Source organism: Moschus berezovskii, chromosome 14 (assembly GCF_049115385.1).
Source record: "Moschus berezovskii isolate FMDL1 chromosome 14, NW_MosBer_1.0, whole genome shotgun sequence".
In the NCBI taxonomy this organism is placed as follows: Eukaryota; Metazoa; Chordata; class Mammalia; order Artiodactyla; family Moschidae; genus Moschus; species Moschus berezovskii.
Window position 1 is genome coordinate 26,282,270 of NC_142473.1, and position 21,149 is coordinate 26,303,418.

Genomic DNA, 21,149 nt, shown 5'->3' on the forward strand with positions numbered 1-21,149 from the left:
TGAAACTAACGATTACAAGGAGAGTGTTTTGTATTTAGAAAAGACAAGGGATGTTTAAAGTTTGGTGTGAATGTTGCTTTCAGTTCAGTTCAGTTCAGTCGCAACCCTTGGATATAAATTGGAAAACTGATACTTTTGAATCAAACAAAGAACTGACAGATGAATGGGAGTTTAAAAGTACATCACTTCTGTATTTTAAGTTATTTTCTTAAGAGAAAGGCACTTGTCCCAAAGTCAGCCCCTTTGCCTTAGAGTTGGATGTATTTTATGTCTTACGTGTAATAATACCCGATGACTGTCACTGCATCGTTTTATCTAATCCACAGACAAGTCCATCCCTGGTATTAAAGGGAGGTAGGCCTGGGTGGCATGGAATCCTGCCAGAGCCTGCTTTATAGAAGTACAGAGGTTCACAGAAGCAAAGGTTTACACATTATTACACTGGTCCTGCATCTTTATTGCCGGAGGAAACTTTCACTGCTAAGGCACATCTTGGTAGTAAAAAACTTCTTGCACAGTCTGGTATTTATTCCTGATGCAAAAATTTACTAGAGACAAAAATGTTTTCCAACTAGTAAACAAAGAATTCTTACATATTATAATACCTGGAGACAGACTTTTCCCAAATGGTATTTAAGTCACTTTAGGCCATTACAAATACCTTCAAAACAAGTATATCATGGCAGTACTGTTTTTGGTAGTTTCTGCTTGATGCCAAGTTTATTTGAGGAGAAAGAATTTTAAAAAGCAGCTGATGAGAAAATCTCATTCCATCAAAAGAAACTCCTAGAAAATGAAACTTAAAAGTTTTTAAGATAAACCTCTTAACAGATAATGGAGGCCCTATAATGCACATAACTCACAGAAAACTCCAAATACACGATGCTTTTAACTTAAACCAATGGCATTGTGACGATTAAAGTGGCTTTCTCTTTGATAAATTTTGCTGTAGTCATTTCAGTATCCACAGATTCTGGAAGGTTTAGATATAATCTGTACTTTTCAGAGACCTCGATCAATATATCATCCTAAAAAAAAATAAACCAAGAGAGATTTTAAAAGATGAAAAGAGAAAAGTATTTCCTGGTTAGAATTTGTTACAAGTTTATTGTTCCCAGTTATTCACTCCTTTCCATAAGAAGAGGGTCCACTTATGAGCAGTAAAGATATTGTAAATCCCTGAGATTCTGAGGTGGTTATTGTTGTTCAGTACATTAAAAGTGAATTGATAACAGTACCACAAGATGGATGCTGCCATTCTAAATTATGTGGCATTGACTTCAGGGCTGACCAGCAAACAGCAAGAAAATTGGCTGGAGACTGGAAAGATGGTGATCTATGTTTTATGGTGACAAAGCCCTTATCACAATAATTTGGAAGACAGTCTACCTCATTATCTTGTGTTTTAGGTACAGAAATGGGAAAATAGAATGTTATTTGCATGCATTAGTTCTGTTGGCTACATTTAACAAGGTACTACAAAAAGATGAAGTTAGAAAAGAAGTTCTCAATTTGCAAGGGAATATACAGAATTGAACGGAGAAGGCAATGGCAAGCCACTCCAGTACTATTGCCTAGAAAATCCCATGGATGGAGGAGCCTGGTAGGCTGCAGTCCGTGGGGTCGCTAAGGGTCGGACACGACTGAGCGACTTCACTTTCACTTTTCACTTTCACACATTGGAGAAGGAAATGGCAACCCACTCCAGTGTTCTTGCCTGGAGAATCCCAGGGACGGGGGAGCCTGGTGGGCTTCCGTCTATGGGGTCGCACAGAGTCGGACACGACTGAAGTGACTTAGCAGCAGCATACAGAATTGAAAGGGAATATACAGAGCCCATAAATTTTAAGACTTGAATGAAAAATGGAACCAATTTTTATTTTCAACCAGTAATTGAGAAATAACCTTTCAGCCTCAACATTCCATGGGCAGCAAACAGGCTGAGTAAGCTCCTCAGCACCTAATGACAGCATAGTCTTCAATGCTCTTTTCAGGCATGGCTAAGGTAGATTATGAAAGAGAAAAAACCTCCCAGAGAATGGAGTTAAAAGTCATAGAAAATAATGGAACTAGGAGGCTAGGTGATAAGGAAGCTTGTTAAGGGACCTCAGCAAGAACATCCTCTACCTCCAAGAAAGGGACCCTTGCACTATCTGCCTATCAGGACTTTAGAATTGCTGAGTACCAATAACTACTGTGTACCTTACAGTTTCCCAGTTTCTGAATTTAGACTGTTGACTGTGGTTATTCTCTCTCCATTCTACATTGTATGATGCATGGGGTTACAGAAATAGATAACTTGTCATTGCAGTTCATGCAAATTTTATCTAATGCAGATTATGATGGCAAAATCCTGTACTTCAGAGTCTTGATACTGGGATTGGAGGTATGTTTCTTGGGAAAAGAAGCAAATACTTGTGACCAAGAGGGTGGACTGTGGTAGACTGTAGATTGTTGCTTTTCTTTTATAAGAGGATTTATGCATCCTTGTCATGTAACTTCCAGTGACTGCTTGTGAGAAAAATGTTCTTCCCAGCCATACTGATGTAGGACTTGGCCTTCTGACTTACTTTGATCAATACAATGTGAGCTTAAGTAATACATTCCACATCCGAGAGGAAGTTTTAGGATCTACTGCATGGTTTCACCACTTCTATTTTCCCTCTTCCATCAGAATGACTTGTCTAAAGTGAAAATTGTTGTTTCGCCTTTTTTCTTAAAATGTGCAACACTCACAGAGCAAAGCAGGATGAGCTGACATGTAACCTGAGCAAATTATTCTAAGCCACTGAGATTGTGGAGTTTTTTTTACTGCAGCATAACACAGTGATTATTGACTGGTACAAATTGACAGTATTACCTATTCAGCTTACCTCAGAAACACTAAGGTCGCAGAGAGATACTGAATTAATGCCAGGTAATTCAACTTTTAATTCAATTTTCAGAGGTTTCTCATTCTGATCTGCCACAATTTTTAATTCATAGGCTGGTCTCTTCATCTCCACTTCAATCTCTGTACTAGAAATCTCTTCTATCAGACATGCTCTTTTACTTGAAACTTGGTCTTTCAGCAGTGAAAGTTGAGGAAGCTGATCTGAATTGCTCACAGTACTGCTTCTTATCTTTTCAAGGGTTAGTTCTTTATTTTAAAAAAGGAAGATGAAATCACAAAATTAATCAACATGAAATAGTATCAGGCAATGAGCTGTAACAGTGGTAGTGTTAGCCAAGATGGCAGACAAAGCTGCAGCTAAATTGGTTTGGGAATCTTAAAAGATTCTTAAACCAGAGAATCTGGTTTAGAAGTTTACAGGATTTATCTTTAAGGACATGCTAATATATTTTTTTAAATTTTATTGAAGTATAGTTGATGTACAGGGTTGTGTTTAATATCTGTGGAATAGCAAAAAGACCCAGTTATATATTTTTCATATTCTTTTCCATTATGGTTTATCATAGGATATTGAATATAGTTTGCTGTGCCATACAATAGGACCTTGTTGTTTGTCCATCCTATATATAATAGTTTGCATCTGCTAATCCCAAATTCCCAGCCCATTTTTTTCTTTCCCTTGCAACCACAAGTATTTTCTTTACGAGTCTGTTTCTTGGGCTCATTTGGGTCGTTTTTTAGATTCACACATAAGCGATAGTGTATGGTATTTGTCTTCCTCCTCCTGATTTACTTCGTTTAGTATGATAACCTCTAGGCCCATCTGTGTTGTGGTTCAGTCACGAAATTGTATCCTACTCTTTCGCGACCCTGTGGACTGCAGCCTGCCAGGCTTCTCTGTCCATGGGATTTCCCAGGCCGGAATACTGGAGTGGGTTGCCATTTTCTTCTCCAGGGGATCTTCCTGACCCAGGGATCCGACCCATGCCTCCTGAATTGACAGGCGAGTCCTTTACCACAGAGTCATCAGGGAAGCCTCTGTCTATGTTGCTGTTGCTGCTGCCGCTAAGTTGCTTAAGTCATATCCGACTCTCAGTGACCCCATAGATGGCAGCTGATCTGGCTCCCCTATCCCTGAGATTCTCCAGGCAAGAGCACTGGAGTGGGTTGCCATTTCCTTCTCCAATGCATGAAAGTGAAAAGTGAAAGTGAAGTTGCTCAGTTGTGTCCGACTCTTTAACGACCCCATGGACTGCAGCCCACCAGGCTCCTCGATCCATGGGATTTTCCAGGCAAGAGTACTGGAGTGGGGTACCACTGCCTTCTCCGCTGTCTATGTCAGGACATGCTAATATTTCTAATATCTAATCTTTATATTTTTCTATCTTAAATTTCTCATCTTTTACAATTGAGACTTTTAGTTTGCAAAATGTACACCAGAAGCAAAATACATTTTAAATCAGATCACTTTCCATTACATTTCATTAACTTACCGTTTCTCATTTTCTCTCTTAAGTCTGCGGGATTGGTTTGGATTCCCATCAGATTTTGTTTCATTCTTTGAATGCTTCCTTTTATTCTAAATTTGGTAATATAGTAACAGTTTGAGAGAGAAAATTGGAGTTGTTCCTCAATGCATTTCATGGTCATCCGTATCAGTTGATCTTTTTTCACTTGGTCTTTCTCTGCTGCCTGGAGAACATCAGGATGGTAGGCAACATCGATGACTGTGTAAACATCTGAGTGTATAATTCAGAGGGTGTGAAATGAAGACAATTTGTTTTACTAATGATATCGTCAGGTAATATTTTAAGTCATATCCTGATAAAGATGGAAAAGTATAAACTCTATTTCTATATTTTCAAAGATAATCACAATGGTGCTATATATATAAAATTCCAATTAGAGCATTTCTTGGCATTTTATATGAATTAAAATAGCTCATATTATTAGGAAATTAAATAGTATTCAATTTTCACAAAGTACCCTTATTCAGTTCAGTTCAGTCGCTCAGCTGTGTCCGGCTCTTTGCAACCCCATGGACCCTTATTATTCATTGACTATACCATGACCAAATATGTAATGCCTTTTACCAAGTAAAATCTGGCCCATGCTTATTCCCACATCCCAATTTTTAAAATGTGCTTTCTCTCCCATAATTCTATGTACCTGATGTCTCAGATATATCTTCTGGTCTGCCAATACTTAGAGGTACTGGATGAGTGGCTGATTCTGGAGCTGGGATCCTTTTCCACTGACATAGATTGATAAAAAGTAATTTTTCTTTTGGTTTCTAGAAAGCAAAATCCAGTTTTTAACTTTTTAAAAAAATATCCTAAAGGTAACTCATCACATAGTTACCTCCCCAACCAAATAAGTTCTCTTTATTTGAAAAATCTCCAGCTATATTATTCTCTATTAAATAATTATATTACTTTTGATTTTTATTCTAGCAGAAAAATGACTGATTTGGGGATCTTCAAAATGTGTCAAATATGAAATTCCCATTTTTATTCCATCAACACAATCTTTCACATTATATTCAATTTTCCATTATTCAGAGTGGCAGTTTCCCTCAATGTTCTTATGTTAAAGTAGTAATAGCTAAGGGTAAGCCATTGTCTGGTTATTCCAGGACCATTTCAATCAGGACTTCCCTTTCTCTGGGCACCAACTCTACATACCAGGATTCTGGTTTGTAGACAGAGCTGTGGTTCTGGGGCAGCACAGAGCTCTTTCCCCTCTTTCAGCTGCTGATGAATGAACTTCTGATAGCTCTCAGGGTTACTTTCAGCCAGATCATCTAGGAGGTTCCAGAACTGAGTAACCTGGGTAAGCAGACCCTTTGAGGATGACTCCATGATTGAGATGAATAGGCCTCTTAAGCCTGTGGAAAGACATGACTTAAGGAAGAAAAAAATCTCCCCCCAAATCTATTCTTTGAGGGGAGAAGGAACAGTTCAGGGGCTGTTTTGTTGAAGCTGACAGCTATTCTTAACACCAGTGCCTAAAAGATTATGGATCCGCACCGTCTTATCTTTTCCTTATACTCTATTTAGTACACTTTCTTACATTCTCAGGATGCTCTCTCAGATAGTAAGTTCTTACCTCTGCATAGACCCTCACAAGCCTTGAGGGGTCATTTAAAGCCTGGATTTCTTGGGATTTTCTTGTTTCAACACCCGGGTATACGCTAACTGGGGCCTGAATTTGCTAGAAGTGTGCTGTGGGTTGAGGGCCACATGAGACTTCCTCAATCCTCAGCATAGTTTAGGAGTTAAAAGCATGGACTCTGCAGCCAGAATGCCTAATTTCCAATCTTAGCTCTATCATTTACTAGCTGCGTGATCTTGAGAAATTACTTTACACATGTGCCTCAGTTTATTCTCCTCGAAATGGAGACGATAATACCTATCTCATAGGGTTTCGTGAGGATTAAGTAAGCTAATACGGAGAGGCTGGAACACCTGCCAAGAATAATAATCTCTCTACCACTTGAGATAACCTCCCTCTAAGCCCCCTCCGTCAATGGAGACATATCTCACAGCATCCACAGAATGAGGAGTGTTCTCCAAATACTACATTAAGATTAGACTAAATGGGAAATTTAATTTTTCCAGAGATCGGCGAACCTACCTCTTCCTTTGGTTTCTTGACTAAACGCGACGCCTGTTACCAGGGTAACCAAATTGGGACAACATCTAATTGAGTCCGGAAAGCTCCAGGCAGAAAGGTCTTATCTTTCTACATCCAGTTCCCGAGTCTTCTCCTTCTGGTGCTGGACTTGCTTTTCGGCTGAGCCTGACCCACTTCTTTTCCAGGACGGACCCTGCCTCCCGTTCTACCTCTGAGGACTTCTAGAGTGTCCTGGAAACCCTTCTGTGGGAATCCTTAGGACTTCTGTTGGTGGGAAGAATTTCCCATGAGCACCACTTCCGGCCTGGAAGGGAAGTCAGCTCTCTCTTCTCCCAGAGAGCTTCCTCCCCCCCAACCCCGCCACGCGAGGCTGCGGCGCACGGTATGGGTGTGTTTGTGTGTGTTTGTGTGGGGAGGGCGTTTGGAAGGAAGGTTACCAGGAGCCCCGTGGCCGCTGGGGGGCAAGGGTCCCGGTGACGAAGATAGGGGTAGTTTATCTGTCTTCCGCTTGGAAGCCTCCTCCCCCACCCCACCTTCAGCCACTCTAGATACATCTTGGGGCCCAGTCGAGGGTCATACCCGTCCAAAGCGTCCTTATCCCTTTTTGGGGAGTGAAACCCAACCCCCGGGATCGTCCCAGAGGAACGTGAGCGGGGAATGCCCCAGCCAACCCGGCCGCCCGGATTCCGCGCCGGAGCAGCCCCCGGCCTCAGTCCGGAGAGAAATCTGCCTGTCGGCCTGGGCTGAGGGAACGGCGGCCGTGACCTGGGCCACGGGTGAGGGCGGAATAACCGGTGGGAAGGCTGCGTTTTCACGAAGGACTCGGGTGAAGCTGCAGAGCTGCCTTTGAGCCCTGACTCCTTGGCTTCCTGGGTCGGAGGAGATCTTGTAATGGAGTGGTTCTTCGTCTCACACTAACAAGATGCCTGATTTCCTCAGGATCGAGGGGTGAGTGAGCGGTGGGGTGGTTACCCAAAGCACCTGATAGCTACACACGTGAATATCTCTGTCATTTATTTTTTGGAGACTTCTGGACAAAATGGAACATAAAATTCCCTTGAATGAAGCAGTGTAGGGCATCTCTGCAGTTAATGTTTTTAGGCGTCAGTTTTTGTTACTTGTTGACATTTGTGTCCTGTTGACATTTGTGTCCCTGACGCTCTTACATCTAGATGTTTAACTGCAAACTAATTTGTCGATTCGGGAATTGATTTCTAATCTGAACTTTGTTTGCCGTGGACTGTGTGCCCTGGGGCAAGGTATGGCTTTAAGGGAATGTCATCTACAGAAAAGGAATGAAGGTGAAGTGAAGTCACTCAGTCGTGTCCGACTCTTTGTGACCCCATGGATTGTAGCCTACAAGGCTCCTCTGTCCATGGAATTATCCAGGCAAGAGTACTGGAGTGGGTTGCCATTTCCTTCTCCAGGGGATCTTCCTGACTCAGGGATTGAACCTGGGTCTCCCGCCTTGCAGGCAGACGCTTTACCATCTGAGCCACTGGGGAACATAAAACAGTTATTTTAAGGATTAAATAAAGTGGTGCTCTTGAAAGCATTTAATTTGGTGCAGTTTCAGAGAACTCCAATGTACATTATTTCCTTTCGTCCTCACATTAGTGTGGACAGGTGTTTTCCCCTTTTAATGGTGAAGGATAAACTATTCCTCAGGACCACTGACTTCTAGTTCAGTGATATTTTCTTTATCTCATGCTTCACTGTAGCATAGTGATAAAAGATAACATATTAAATTATTAAAGTTACTTATTGATTCATTTCAGGTTGAAGAATGTCCCGAGTTCCTTTGGGGAAAGTCCTCCTGAGAAATGTCATCCGGCACACAGATGCTCACAATAAGGTTAGAGATACACCTTAGTTATTCCTCATGCTTAAGGAAGGCAAACAGTGTGCTTGGAGTTATTCTGGTACAGTTGGAAGAGACAAAGATAAATAAAATAGATAGAGTATAATTTGGTAAGTATTATAATGTAGACGTACACAAAGTGCTTTCATCCACTGAGGAAGGAATAATGAAGTCTGCCGTGGGAAATTGGGAAAGGCTTCACAGAATGGGTGGTATTTGAACTGCTGATATGTGAACTAGTTCTTGAACAGGTTCAAGTTTATCACATGTCAAAGATCATTCAGCACAGAGGGAACATCATGTAGTAGCATATGGTAAGGGGCATGAAGCACTTCGGGCAAGAAATTGTATGCATCCATAAAGTAGAGAATTTGGGAGGTAATGGCAGAAGATGAGGCTTGAGAGGTGAATTAGAGTTGGATTGTGATGCTTGGAGATCAGACTTTTTCCTGTAGGCAATAAAGAAACCACTTAATATTTTTAAGCAAGGTTTGAGATGTTCAGTTCAGTCACTTAGTCGTGTCTGACTCTTTGTGACCCCATGAACTGCAGCACGCTAGGCCTCCCTGTCCATCACTGACTCCCGGAGTCCACCCAAACCCATGTCCATAGAATCGATGGTGCCATCCAACCATCTCATCCTCTCTCGTCCCCTTCTCCTCCTGCCCTCAATCTTTCCCAGCATCAGGGTCTTTTCCAGTGAGTCAGCTCTTCGCATCAAGTGGCCAAAGTATTGGAGTTTCAGTTTTAGCATCAGTCCTTCCAATGAACACCCAGGACTGATTTCCTTTAGGATGGACTGGTTGAATCTCCTTGCAGTCCAAGGGACTCTCAAGAGTCTTCTCCAACACCACAGTTCAAAAGCATCAGTTCTTTGGTGCTCAGCTTTCTTTATAGTCCAACTCTCAGATTCATACATGACCACTGGAAAAACCATAGCCTTGACTAGATGGACCTTGGTTGGCAAAGTAATGTCTCTGCTTCTTAATATGCTGTTTGGGTTGGTCATAACTTTCCTCCCAAGGAGTGTCTTTTAATTTAATGGCTGCAGTCACCATCTGCAGTGATTTTGGAGCCCAGAAAAATAGTCAGCCACTGTTTCCATTGTTTGACTGTATTTATATTTTAGAAAGATGATTTGTTAGCTGGGGAGGGGATAGATCAGATGGGTTGAAATAGTAGAGAGGCCAGTTAGGAAACAGTTGCAGTATTTCAGGTGAAAGATGATGAGGGATTCACATGAAAACAGTGACAGTAGGGATGAAGATGAAGAATTTAGGGACTAGAGTTCAAGGAACTTGATGATTGATTGGATGATAGTGATAATTTTGGAGTCAAATATAACCACCTTGTGTGACTGGGTGAATGATGATGGTGCAATTAATTGAGATAGGGAACAAAATAAGAGACAGATATGATGGGAAAGGTAATTAATTTGGTTTTGAACATGTTGATGGTAATGTGCTTATAGGATATCCAGACAGTTGGAAACTTAGACCTGGATGAAAGGAGAAAAATTGAGGCTGGATATAAAGGTTTGAGGGTTACTGATACAGGAAGTGATAGAGGTCATGAGAGCAGATGAGGTCAAAACTTTAGTTGTCTTTGGTGAACTCTGTGCAACTCCTGTTTCAGTTCAGTTTCTCAGTTGTGTCCAACTCTGCGACCCTATGGATGGCATCATGCCAGGCTTCCCTGTCTATCACCAACTCCTGGTGCTTGCTGAAACTCATGTCCATTGAGTCGGTGTTGCCATCCAGTCATCTCATCCTCTGTCATCCCCTTCTCTTCCTGCCTTCAGTTTTTTGCAGCATCAGGGTCTTTTCCAATGAATCAACTCTTTGTATCAGGTGGCCAAAGTTTTGGAGCTTCAGCATCAGTCCTTCCAATGAATGTTCAGGACTGATTTCTTTTAGGATTGACTGGTTTGATCTCCTTGCAGTCCAAGGGACTCGGAACAGTCTTCAACACCACAGTTCAAAAACATTAATTATTTGGTGCTCAGGTTTTTTTATGGTCCAACTCTCACACCCATACATTACTACTGGAAAAACCATAGTTTTGCTAGACGGACCTTTGTTGGTAAAGTAATGTCTGTACTTTTTAATATGCTGTCTAGGTTTGTCATAACTTTTCGACCAAGGAGCAAGCATCTTTGAAATTCATGGCTGCAGTCACCATCTGCAGTGATTTTGGAGCCCCCAAAAATAAAGTCAGCCACTGTTTCCACTGTTTTCCCATCTATTTGCCATGAAGTGATGAGACCAGATACCGTGATCTTCATTTTTTGAATGTTAAGTTTTAAGCCAGTTTTTTCACTCTCCTCTTTCACTTTCATCAAGAGTCTCTTTAGTTCCTCTTCGCTTTCTCCCGTAAGGGTGGTGGGGTGGTGTCATCTCCATATCTGAGGTTATTGATAATTCTCCCTATGGTCTTGATTCAAGCTTGTGCTTCATCCAGCTCAGCATTTCATATGATGTATTCTGCATAAAAATAATAAGCAGGGTGACAATAAACATAGCCTTGAAGTACTCCTTTCCCAATTTGGAACCAGTATGTTGTTCCATGTCTGGTTCTGATTGTTGGTTCTTGACCTGCACACAGATTTCTCAGGAGGCAGGTAAGGTGGTCTGGTATTCCCAACTCTTGAAGAATTTTCCACAGTTTGTTATGATCCACACAGTCAAAGGCTTTAGAGTAGTAATGAAGCAGAAATAGATGTTCTTCTGGAATTCTCTTGCTTTTTCTGTGATCCAAAGATGTGGCAGTTTGATCTCTGGTTCTTCAGCCTTTTCTAAATCCAGTTTGAACATCTGAAAGTTTTGGTTCATACACTGTTGAAGTCTAGCTTGGAGAATTTTGAGCATTACTTTTGCTAGCCTGTGAGATGAGTGCGATTGTGCGGTAGTTTGAGCATTCTTTGGCATTTCCTTTCTTAGGGATTGGAATGAAAACTGACCTTTTCCAGTCCTGTGGCCACTACTGACTTTTCCAAATTTGCTGGCATATTGAGTGCACCACTTTAACAACATCATCTTTTAGGGCTTGAAATAGCTCAGCTGGAATTCCGTCACTTCCACTAGCTTTGTTCATAGTGATGCATCCTAAATCCTACTTGACTTCACATTCCAGGATGTCTGGCTCTAGGTGAGTGATCACACCATTGTGATTATCTGGGTCATTAAGATCTTTTTTGTATAGTTCTTCTGTGTATTCTTGCCATGTCTTCTTAATATCTTCTGCTTCTGTTAGGTCCATACCGTTTCTGTCCTTTATTGCATTCATCTTTGCATGAAATGTTCCTTTGGTATCTCTAATTTTCTTGAAGAGATCTCTAGCCTTTCCCATTCCGTTGTTTTTCCCTGTTTCTTTGCATTGATCACTGAGGAAGGCTTTCTTAACTCTCCTTGCTATTCTTTGGAACTCTGCATTCAGATGGGTATATCTCTCCTTTTCTCCTTTACCTTTTGTTTCTCTTCTTTTCTCAGCTATTTGTAAGACCTCCTCAGATAACCATTTTACTTTTTTGGATTTCTTCTTCTTGGGGTTGGTTTTGATCATCACCTCCTGTACAGTGTTGGGAACCTCCATCCATAGTTCTTCAGGCATTCTGTCTATTATATCTAATCCCTTGAATCTATATGTCACTTCCACTGTATAATTGTAAGGGATTTGATTTAGGTCATACCTGAATGGCCTAGTGGTTTTCCCTACTCTCTTTAAGTCTGACTTTTGCAATAAGGAGTTCATGATCTGATCCACAGTCAGCTCCTGGTCTTGTTTTTTCTGACTGTATAGAGCTTCTTCATCTTTGGCTGCAAAGAATATAATCAGTCTGATTTTGGTATTGACCATTTGGTGATGTCCGTGTGTAGAGTCGTGTTTTGTGTTGTTGGAAGAGGGTGTTTGCTATGACCAGTGTGTTCTCTTGAACAGTATGAAAAAATGCAACTCCTAGTTAGATCGCAGATGTTATTACTGTCCTATCCCCTGATATTTTGATTGTGAGTGAGGTTGTAGCTGTTATGTAAGCAGCCTCTGCAATTGCTTTAAACCTCCTCTACTTGGATGGTAAGCTTATATTTGAAAGCAGTGATTAAAAAAGGTAAATCAAGCACAAATTTAACAGAATATTATAGGAGGGCTTAGAAATAGCTGATTGTTCTTTGTGCAGCTGTACTCTGCTTTTCAGGAAATTCTCTAACAGTTCTCATGCTATTTGTTTTTAACAAAAATTACTGTGTTAGGAAAAGAGACGTAGCCTAGGAAGTTGAAAGACCAGTCTTTATTAGCTTTTTTACTTTGGTAAAAATCTATGAGCTTTTGTTTCTTCTCAGTAAAATATAGTAATAGTACCTTTTTTTTTGCTTTCCTTGTAAGATTGCTTAAAATTCAATAGAGATGATACAATTAAAATCACAAAGCATTTTAGAAATATAAGGGATTATCATTTGCTAACTGCAACATACTTACTTGGTTAATAAGGTGATGAGTGTATCTATGCAGGGGTTAAAAAGGTCTTTTGTTGCTGCAGAATTCTACATAATTGAGCTTTACTGAGTTGGATTGTTTAAGTACTCTAGAGAAAGCAGAATTAGTTTCCCAGGTTCCTGATCAAAACACAGTTTGTAATCCAATAACTAGTGCAGACTTTATTTTCAATTACTTTTCTGTGATGTAAAGTGTTATTTTTATTAACTTATTTTTAAAAAATAATTTTATTTACTGGCTGAACTAGGTATTCATTGCCTTGTACAGGGACCACTCATTGTATGGATTTCTCATTTTGGCGGCCTTTCTGGTTGCAGAGCACAGGGTCTGGGTGCACAGCCCATGGGCTCAGTAGTTGGGGCTTTCAGGCTCCAGAGCGTGGGCTCAGTAGTTGCTGCACAAGGGCTCAGTTGCTTCGCGGCATGTGAAATCTTCCCAGACTAGGGATCGAACCTGTGTCCTCTTCATTGTCATGTGGATTCTTATCCACAGTGCCACCAGGGAAGTTCTAGTAACTTATTTTTCTTTCTTTCTTTTTTTAAAATCCAGATACAGGAGGAATCAGATATGTGGAAAATAAGAGAACTGGAGAAACAGATGGATGATGCTTACCGGGGGACCAAAAGGAAAATGTTACCCAGCAGTTCAAGGTGAAGTTGCAACTCTGAGAACCAAAATATTTTCATCTGATTCAGAATCATTAACTTTTGTTTAAAAACATGATGGTGTGCTAAAGATAGATGAATTCAGTTCTGTGAGTCTTAAGACTCCTTTTTCATAAATCTTGACTCAAGCATACAGGTAACGGCTATGATGCATATAGCCCCACTCTTTGTACTTACTTGGAATGGAGAACTTAAAAATTCTCCTTTGAACAATTATAAACGTTAAGGATTCTATGGATTCTGACCTTACCTGATGGCTTTTGACTTAAGATTTTCTATAGGTATTTTATGGTCACTTAGCTGATCATTCACACCTTTCCCTTTTTAGTCTTTCATCCTCTCTCTGCCATTTCTTTATCTACTCACTGTCTTAGTCACACAACCTTTCACATTACCTTCTTAATAATTTGACTGTGAGTATGAAGCATTATGTAGGCTTAGTTGTCTTACCTGTGGAGGTATAGGAATGTCAGAGTGTTGGAACATCTCCTGGGCCTCATATGCCCAGGTGTAGAGCTATTGTATGAAAAATGACCATAAAGTTAGCAATGCTGATTTCTAAAGCCATCCAGGGACATAGTTAATAATAGTGAGATATATAAAGAGTGTGCCTGCTGAGTGTGTGGACTTTGGGAGTGACTGACTGTGTGTGAATAGCTTTCCACAAGAAAGTATTCAGGGTATCCATGGTAAACATGGCAGGGTTTCAAAAATAAATACCCTTTCAGTCTTTTTTCTCTCTGAGGATGGTTCTTTGAGAATTTGGAAGTACGTAGTGCAGACGATGATTTGTTTTGTGTTGGTTAATCAATTCCAAGTAACATTCCAGAACAAAATACTATTCTTTTGGAGTGGACTATTAATGCCTGTCATGATGAATAAGTCTTTAAAACATAATGTCTTTAGGGGCATTTTTTTGATTGGCTTATTTCCCATTATAGTCCTGCAGCTGCAGCTGTGCCTCATAGGCAGGTAGGAGGCCCTTAAACATTTTTGATAACCTCTCAACTGGCTTAGTGACTTGTTGGTGGGATTTTGTAGGCACAGGCTAGATGAGTAGTTCTTAACTGTTTTTCTACTTCAACATATTCATGGGTTATACCTTGCTACCACTGTTACTGTGATCTAATTACAGTAGGAGCTGGTGTTAGGGAAGGGAGTGTATCTCAAAATCACTGGGGCAGTTTGAGATGTCCCCAGCTGTGAATATCAGTCTGCTTCCTTCAGAATCAGTGAAGTATAACATGCCCCAGTCCAAAAGTTATTTTGTCTGTAGTCTGCAGTAGGAGGGGTAGTGATGATCATACATTTTCATTGAATAACTGTACAAATTAAGAGAGGACATAAAGTTAAAAAGATATATATTTTTTAACATTAAGTATCAGGTTATAAAAAAAGTATTAGGTTGTTTTGGTCTCCTTTTAGCTTATTCATTGAGTTTTGTGCATGATATTCCATAAAGTAACCTTACAGATTTCTTCTGTATCTAAAAGTTCTTCTCTTTCATAGCCGGATGCGCAGTGATGGTTTTGATGAAGAAAGTCAAAGAGACTACTGGAGGCCAAAGAATGAAATTTGTGGAGCACTAGATGATGGTTTTCTTAAGGCTAAATCCTGGAACAAGAAGTTATATGATTATGAAGCTAACATGCCAGACAGGTCTGTGACTAAATTCTTGTGACCATTAGTGATATTTGGCCTGAGAATGTGTACTTTTAAAAATTATCCCCACAAAAGCTTATTACAGAAATGTTCATAGCATACTCATAATAGCCAAAAAAGTGGAAACCCAAATGTCTGTCAGTTAATGAATGGATAAACAAAATGTGGTATATGGAATAGTAATGGAATGTTATTTGGCAGTAAAAGGAATAAAGTACTGTTACATGCTAGAACATGGATGAACCTTGAAAACATTATGCTAGGTGAGAAAAGTCAGACACAAAAGGCCACTTATTATATGGTTCTAGAGAGATAGAAAGTAGATTAGCGGTTGCCATGGGCTGTAGGAGATGGAGGAGTGGAATAATTTTTTTTGGGGTGATGAAAATATTCTAAAATCATAGTGGTGATGGTTGCACAACTCTGAATATGCTAAAAGCCACTGAATTGTACACTTTAAATGGGAGAATTTTATGGCATATGAAGTATACCTCAATTATTCAAAAAAGTTGTCCCAAGGTAGACAGCATTATGTTATGAAGTGCTTTTGGAGAAGTATTTCACAGCTGAAGAGCAGTGTATTAAGAGTTCCTCAGTGTTTTACGGAAGAGAACAGCAAGTTTTCTTACAAACAGATAAAGGAATCCTTTGTTTCTGAAATTAGAGTGTATAGTATGGAAAATGTAACCAAGTTACTGATCTATAAATGTGGTGTTGGCTCTTCCATATCTTTTTTTTTTGTTCTGTGTGTGTCTGTGTATGTATACACTCCTAAGTCTAATTTGTCTTAGTTTTAAGAAATGTATGCATTGCTTTAGTAATATGTGCAATAAAACGTTGTCTTACAGATGGGGCCACAGTGGATATAAAGAGTTATACCCTGAAGAATTTGAAACAGACAGGTAAGGCAAGTAGGCTTACTGGAAAAAAGTTAGAAACTAAGATTAGTACAAAGTCGAAATTATAAATGAAGTTCCTAATTTTTTACCAAGTATATGACATTTTCCATTAAAAATGTAACCAGAGAAATAATAGGCAGTTTAGTTGGGAGAGGACTGATATTTTGCCTTTCCCTGACTGACATTTGGCTTATGTACAGCATGTAAGTTTTATATACAGTGTTCCATACAGTAACTCAGTATGGCAGATAAGAATTTTTATCTTCATTTTAAAAATGAGGAAACAAAACTCAGTGATAAAGTCTCATGGTAAGCTTGTATCAAAGCTTTGATTTAAAACTCAGATGTTAACCCGAACTTCCCATCTAGAAAGCAGAACATAAAAATTATATAAATACACTTTATATTTTCTACAGTAAAGCAGTTTTTCTTTTTTATTAGTAGTGATCAGCAAGATATTACCAATGGGAAAAAAACATCTCCCCAGGTAAAATCATCTACCCATGAATCTCACAAACACAAGAAGTCAAAGAAGTCCCACAAGAAAAAGCAGAAAAAAAAGTCACACAAAAAACAGAAGAAGAGCAAAAAGGAAGCCACAGATATAACAGCAGATTCCTCAAGCGAGTTCTCAGAAGAAGCTGGAGCTTCTAGTACCAGGAAAAGGAAACAACCACACAAACGCAAGAAAAAATCCAGGAAAAAGTCTCTCAAGAAATCTCCTTTATTCTTGGAGGCAGAAAGTGACACTTCCCCATCAGATGATTCTGGATCCAGCAGTTCTGAGGAAAGTGAGGAAAGAGACACTAAGAAAACCAAAAGGAAAAAGAGAGAGAAAAAAGCCCACATCCCTGTAGTTAACAATGAAATACAGGAGAGGACAAACAAACGCACAAATTGGAAAGTGGCTACAGATGAAAGGTCTGCTGAGAGTTCAGAGGATGACTAAATGAGAAAGAAGCATTCTTGTTTTCTGCATGACTCTGAACATTTACAGTTCTTACACCTTGGGGTTTGCCAGTAACGCTACTGCTCAGCACAGGGCCTGAGGTTAGAGCTGTCCTGTGCCATCTATATATGTTCTGACAGACGTCTTGTCTATTTTGGCCTGTTAAACTTGATCCTCTCATTGTTAATAGGGAATCCGTTATTTTGTTATGAAGGTTTCTTGAAGAGATTATTTTTTGTGATTAATCACATTTAGGGTAGAGTGCATATGCAGCAAATTAAAGGACCCAGAAGGCTGAATGCAGTAAAGACCTGGGTATACCAGTCAGTGTTGAGTTTGGGGAAAGCAAGGGCTGGGGTCAAGAGATGGCTTGAGCTAGTGCTATACAGAATGGTATGAGGGAATATCGTGTTGCTCTTGTCTATTATATGATAGGTGCCACAACTTGACTTTGTCTTTAGCCTTGGTGCTTTGATCTTTTCTGTCTTTTGGCCCCACAGATGTGGTCATTGACCTAATAAGGAAATGAGCATAAGAACAAACATTTTCAATTCATGGTAACATCCTTAGACAGCTGTTATTGGTAGAAACTAGGGGTTTTTGTCAAATTTCCCTGCTGGACAGGGTCTGTGGCTATACTCAGTATACCCCTAAACATGGGTAACTGGATAGTAAAAGGTTTTCCAGTTCCACTGTTTATTGCCTAAATGCACTTGTCTTCAAAATTATTTCTTCAGTTGTCTTGGGTAAGTCCTCAACCAAATGAAGAATTAGGGCATCAGTCATGCTATCTCATCGTGCGCTGAAAAGGATTCAGGGCACCAACAGCCATTTAAATGTTGTCTTCCTTGTTCATTTCTTAGTTAATGAACTTGTAGATTTCCCTTGAAACTAGGTTGAGTCGATTCCAAAATGAAATAGGCTTCTCAGGGACATATCCATTTCTTCCTAGTCTGCCTTTGGATTAAAGCACCAAGCAGAGATCTTGTTATTTCCCTTTGCTATATATGGTGATCCTACTACATTAATTCTTAAGAAACCAAACTCGCTGGAAGAAGGCTGGCAGAACACAAATGAACTTTATTTACTATGGCAGATCAAGTGACATTGTTTTTTCCTGGCTGTCACTTCATGGGCTGAGTAAAAATCTTGAAAGCTCAGACTTTTGGCCTTGGTTCTGCCATTAGTTGGTTATGAGGTTTGGAGCAGGTAAGTCAACCTCCCTGGCCGGCCTTTCCCCATGTGTAATACAGAAATACTTCATGGTAGCCTGACAGTGTATGACACCAGCAATAGACTGTGACAACATTCCATGAGGTGGTAATATTTTGTAGCTCTGAACTATTAAATTGTTCTCTTTACAGAACAGATTTCTAATAAAATGCTTAGTCATAAACAGTTGACCAGAGGTTCCCTAGCCCTTGACTCTAAGCAGGTGCTACCTTTTGGGATATTTATTTGAAATATTAGTACTTTGGTACTCAATTGCTGATGTTCCATGGTGCATATTTTTAACATTGAGATTAAGGGCCCAAGTAGGGAAGAACAGTCTATAATTACTACCTCTTAACCTAAAGCAATTGTTTTCTTCTTGGAGCAAGTGAAATCTTTGTGGGAAGGAGTTTTCAGCTCCTGGTTTTTTTTCTTTTTTAAAGCATTGTTTGTGTGCTCTAAAAGTTTTGATTCTAAGCACTGACTCAGGAAGATGGGCCAGTGGAACAAGGTTTCTCCAGGAAGTTGATTCTGTTTGGGTCTTGACTTTCTCTTCCTCTCATACTAGCAGGCCTCTTTCCCAGTGAACACACACCTTGCCTGTTTTGTTTTTTGCCATGTTTGCCTTTTCTTGGTCATGTATAAGCAATAAAGCTGTTTTCTGTTCTTCACCTTTCTCAACCCCAAATTCTCTTTGATGCCTTAGGCTAAGGCTTTTGATGGTTCTTCCCACCCCCTTAAATATGGCTTAGGATGGCTCTTCAAAACCTAAGAGCTCTCATTTGCACTACTAATGGCCTTGGAACATACTTATTTCTAATGTTCCTACCAATCAGAGATCTATATATTAAACCCTAAAATGGGATTTAAAAAAGAGTTGGAGAATTCACATTTATTGAATAAATTGTTGTGATACAAGATGGAATTTCTGAATTCCCAATAAATAAATTTCACTTTTTGAACATTTGATCTGTTACTTTTTAGCACCAACAGGCTTGGTAACAGCCTGAAGTTAACCTGACAGAGCACTGACAACCTTTCCCCACTGGCCCTTCAGTCTGCTTAATAAGTCCTTTGCTGCTTCTGTCATTCTTCCAGGGGATGGCTTACTGCCCTCCTTTCTGTACAATCTGGGCAAACCGACTGGTGATAGCAAGAGTAGTGTCAATGAAGCGGTCCACACAGCTAGAGAGACAATTTTCAGTGCGAGAGTCTAAGCGATTCCCTGGCTTCTCCACACATTTATCCCAGCATAGCTCCATGAAGTGATGCACCTAAGAAGAAAGAAAAATAGTAACTACTTGGGGTCTGCTAACAGGCCTTATCTATGAATTTCCTTCCCATTTTTCTCATTTTCTGTCACCTGACTAAACCGTTCTTTGACTCTTTCCTCATTTCCTAATTTGTCACCAATACAGTCCAACTCCTCATTCCTACCCTGCAACAATACTTTCATCCTCTCCTTGTCTATTTTTCTCCTTAGTAACAGAAAAATAGGTACTTTTGATCAAGTCACCCCAGTGCTGGCCTAATGCATCAGTTTCTTTGTCAGCCACTCAGGGCACTCCCTTATTTAACACCCAACCAATGTGTTTCAATGAGGTAGGTCCACACTTAGCATACTTAACTCGGCCCTCAATATGCCTCCCTAAAGGTTTTTCCAGTTTATTATCACCTCCTTGACAGCACCGTTATTTTCTGTCACTTCCTTAATCAGATTGTAAAACTGCAGGCAGGATTGATACCTTCTTTATTTAAAAAACTTAACACCAGTGTAAGCTGGGAAAGCTATGGTACCAAATAATTCCCCGAAACCACTGCACTCATCTCATTCTAAGCCTAGTCCTTAGCAGTTCTTAAGTCGTTAACCTTTTGGGGGTCAGGGACATATGTGAGACTCCAATGAAGGTTATGGACCCAATCTACAGGAAAATGCACACAGAAGCACAGAAAATGCGTGCGCTTTCAAAATGTTCAGGACCCAAAGATTTCCAACCAGAGTTCTTGCCACTTATCTTCTGCAAGCCCTCCCCCCTCCCACCACCTCCACTCCCCGCAAAAGCGGGGAATAACCATTTACCAAGGGCTTAGCTATTTCGGGAGGCAGGGGACTAAGTAGTAAATCAATTCTTTTTGCGGTCCTAAAGGATGACTGTCACCTCCATTTAAGAGGCACGGCAAGTAATAAGTCCAAAATCATGCAGCTAGTAAAGGTCAACGCCGGGGCTGGAACCATGCTCCGAAGCTCTTGTTCTAACCTAATAGTCTAGACTGACTACTTTAGCCCACTTTTATCCAATAATGCTCTACTACTCTATCGTTTTCAAATACATTATTGCATATGATCCTCGACATCCTGTGAGGCAGCAGGCGACCGTGAAACCGAGACCTACGGCGGATGGCTGTTTTGTTTAGGGGCACGTGGCCTGTAAGGGGCAGAGCAATATGAGAAGCTGGGTCCTCCCAATACCAGCCTAGAGAACTCGCCACGCAACTAGGTTTCTGTGCACTTGCGTCGCCCGAACTTTTTTGCTTCGCTTTACACCTTCTCTTTCCCCTACGCTAGGCTCACAGGGCACCTGAGCACTGCAGGTAACCAGCGGCAGAAGTGACTCCTTTCCTTAGTGAGCAGAACCACGCGCAGCAAGCACGGAGCGGCGGGAGGCCGCCCAGCGCCACCAGCGTTCAGAGCTCCGCGAGTGCCCGGGACTTGTATTTCACCCTCCTTTCTCCTCACACTAGTCCCCGCACCTGTGCAGTGAACTGCGCTTTCTGCTGTTCGGCTGCCACCAGGCGTTGCAACTCGGCTTCATCCGCCTCACCCAACTCCGCCATCTTCTGTGTCCAGTTACCGACCTTCCGAAGAGTTATCTGCGCATGT

The 21,149-nt window shown here is 40.5% G+C and overlaps 3 protein-coding genes across 5 annotated transcripts; 1 reads left to right on the forward strand and 2 right to left on the reverse strand.

Annotated features, from left to right (window-relative positions):
• Window positions 1–525: 525 nt before the first annotated feature.
• PIH1D2 (PIH1 domain containing 2) lies at window positions 526–6,788 on the reverse strand. Its single transcript, XM_055423020.2, has 6 exons — window positions 6,530–6,788; window positions 5,578–5,780; window positions 5,063–5,186; window positions 4,387–4,632; window positions 2,874–3,139; window positions 526–1,028 (listed from the first exon to the last, which is right to left on the reverse strand). Exons 2-6 carry the CDS (start codon window positions 5,752–5,754, stop codon window positions 894–896), a joined length of 948 nt encoding a protein of 315 aa, XP_055278995.2. The 5' UTR covers window positions 5,755–5,780; window positions 6,530–6,788; the 3' UTR covers window positions 526–893.
• A 38-nt stretch (window positions 6,789–6,826) lies between these two features.
• NKAPD1 (NKAP domain containing 1) lies at window positions 6,827–18,459 on the forward strand. 3 transcript variants are annotated; one of them, XM_055423022.2, is made up of 6 exons: window positions 6,827–6,911; window positions 8,308–8,384; window positions 13,431–13,531; window positions 15,056–15,205; window positions 16,057–16,110; window positions 16,549–18,459. In XM_055423022.2, the coding sequence occupies exons 2-6, from the start codon at window positions 8,316–8,318 to the stop codon at window positions 17,054–17,056; spliced, it is 882 nt and encodes a 293-aa protein (XP_055278997.2). In that variant the 5' UTR covers window positions 6,827–6,911; window positions 8,308–8,315; the 3' UTR covers window positions 17,057–18,459. The 3 variants fall into 3 exon arrangements, with proteins under 3 accessions (XP_055278997.2, XP_055278998.2, XP_055278996.2); XM_055423023.2 differs by having other exon boundaries at window positions 6,833–7,477; window positions 16,552–18,459; XM_055423021.2 differs by having other exon boundaries at window positions 6,834–7,477.
• A 680-nt stretch (window positions 18,460–19,139) lies between these two features.
• Window positions 19,140–21,148, reverse strand: TIMM8B (translocase of inner mitochondrial membrane 8 homolog B). Its single transcript, XM_055423026.2, has 2 exons — window positions 21,020–21,148; window positions 19,140–19,542 (listed from the first exon to the last, which is right to left on the reverse strand). Exons 1-2 carry the CDS (start codon window positions 21,101–21,103, stop codon window positions 19,375–19,377), a joined length of 252 nt encoding a protein of 83 aa, XP_055279001.1. The 5' UTR covers window positions 21,104–21,148; the 3' UTR covers window positions 19,140–19,374.
• Window position 21,149: the final 1 nt, after the last annotated feature.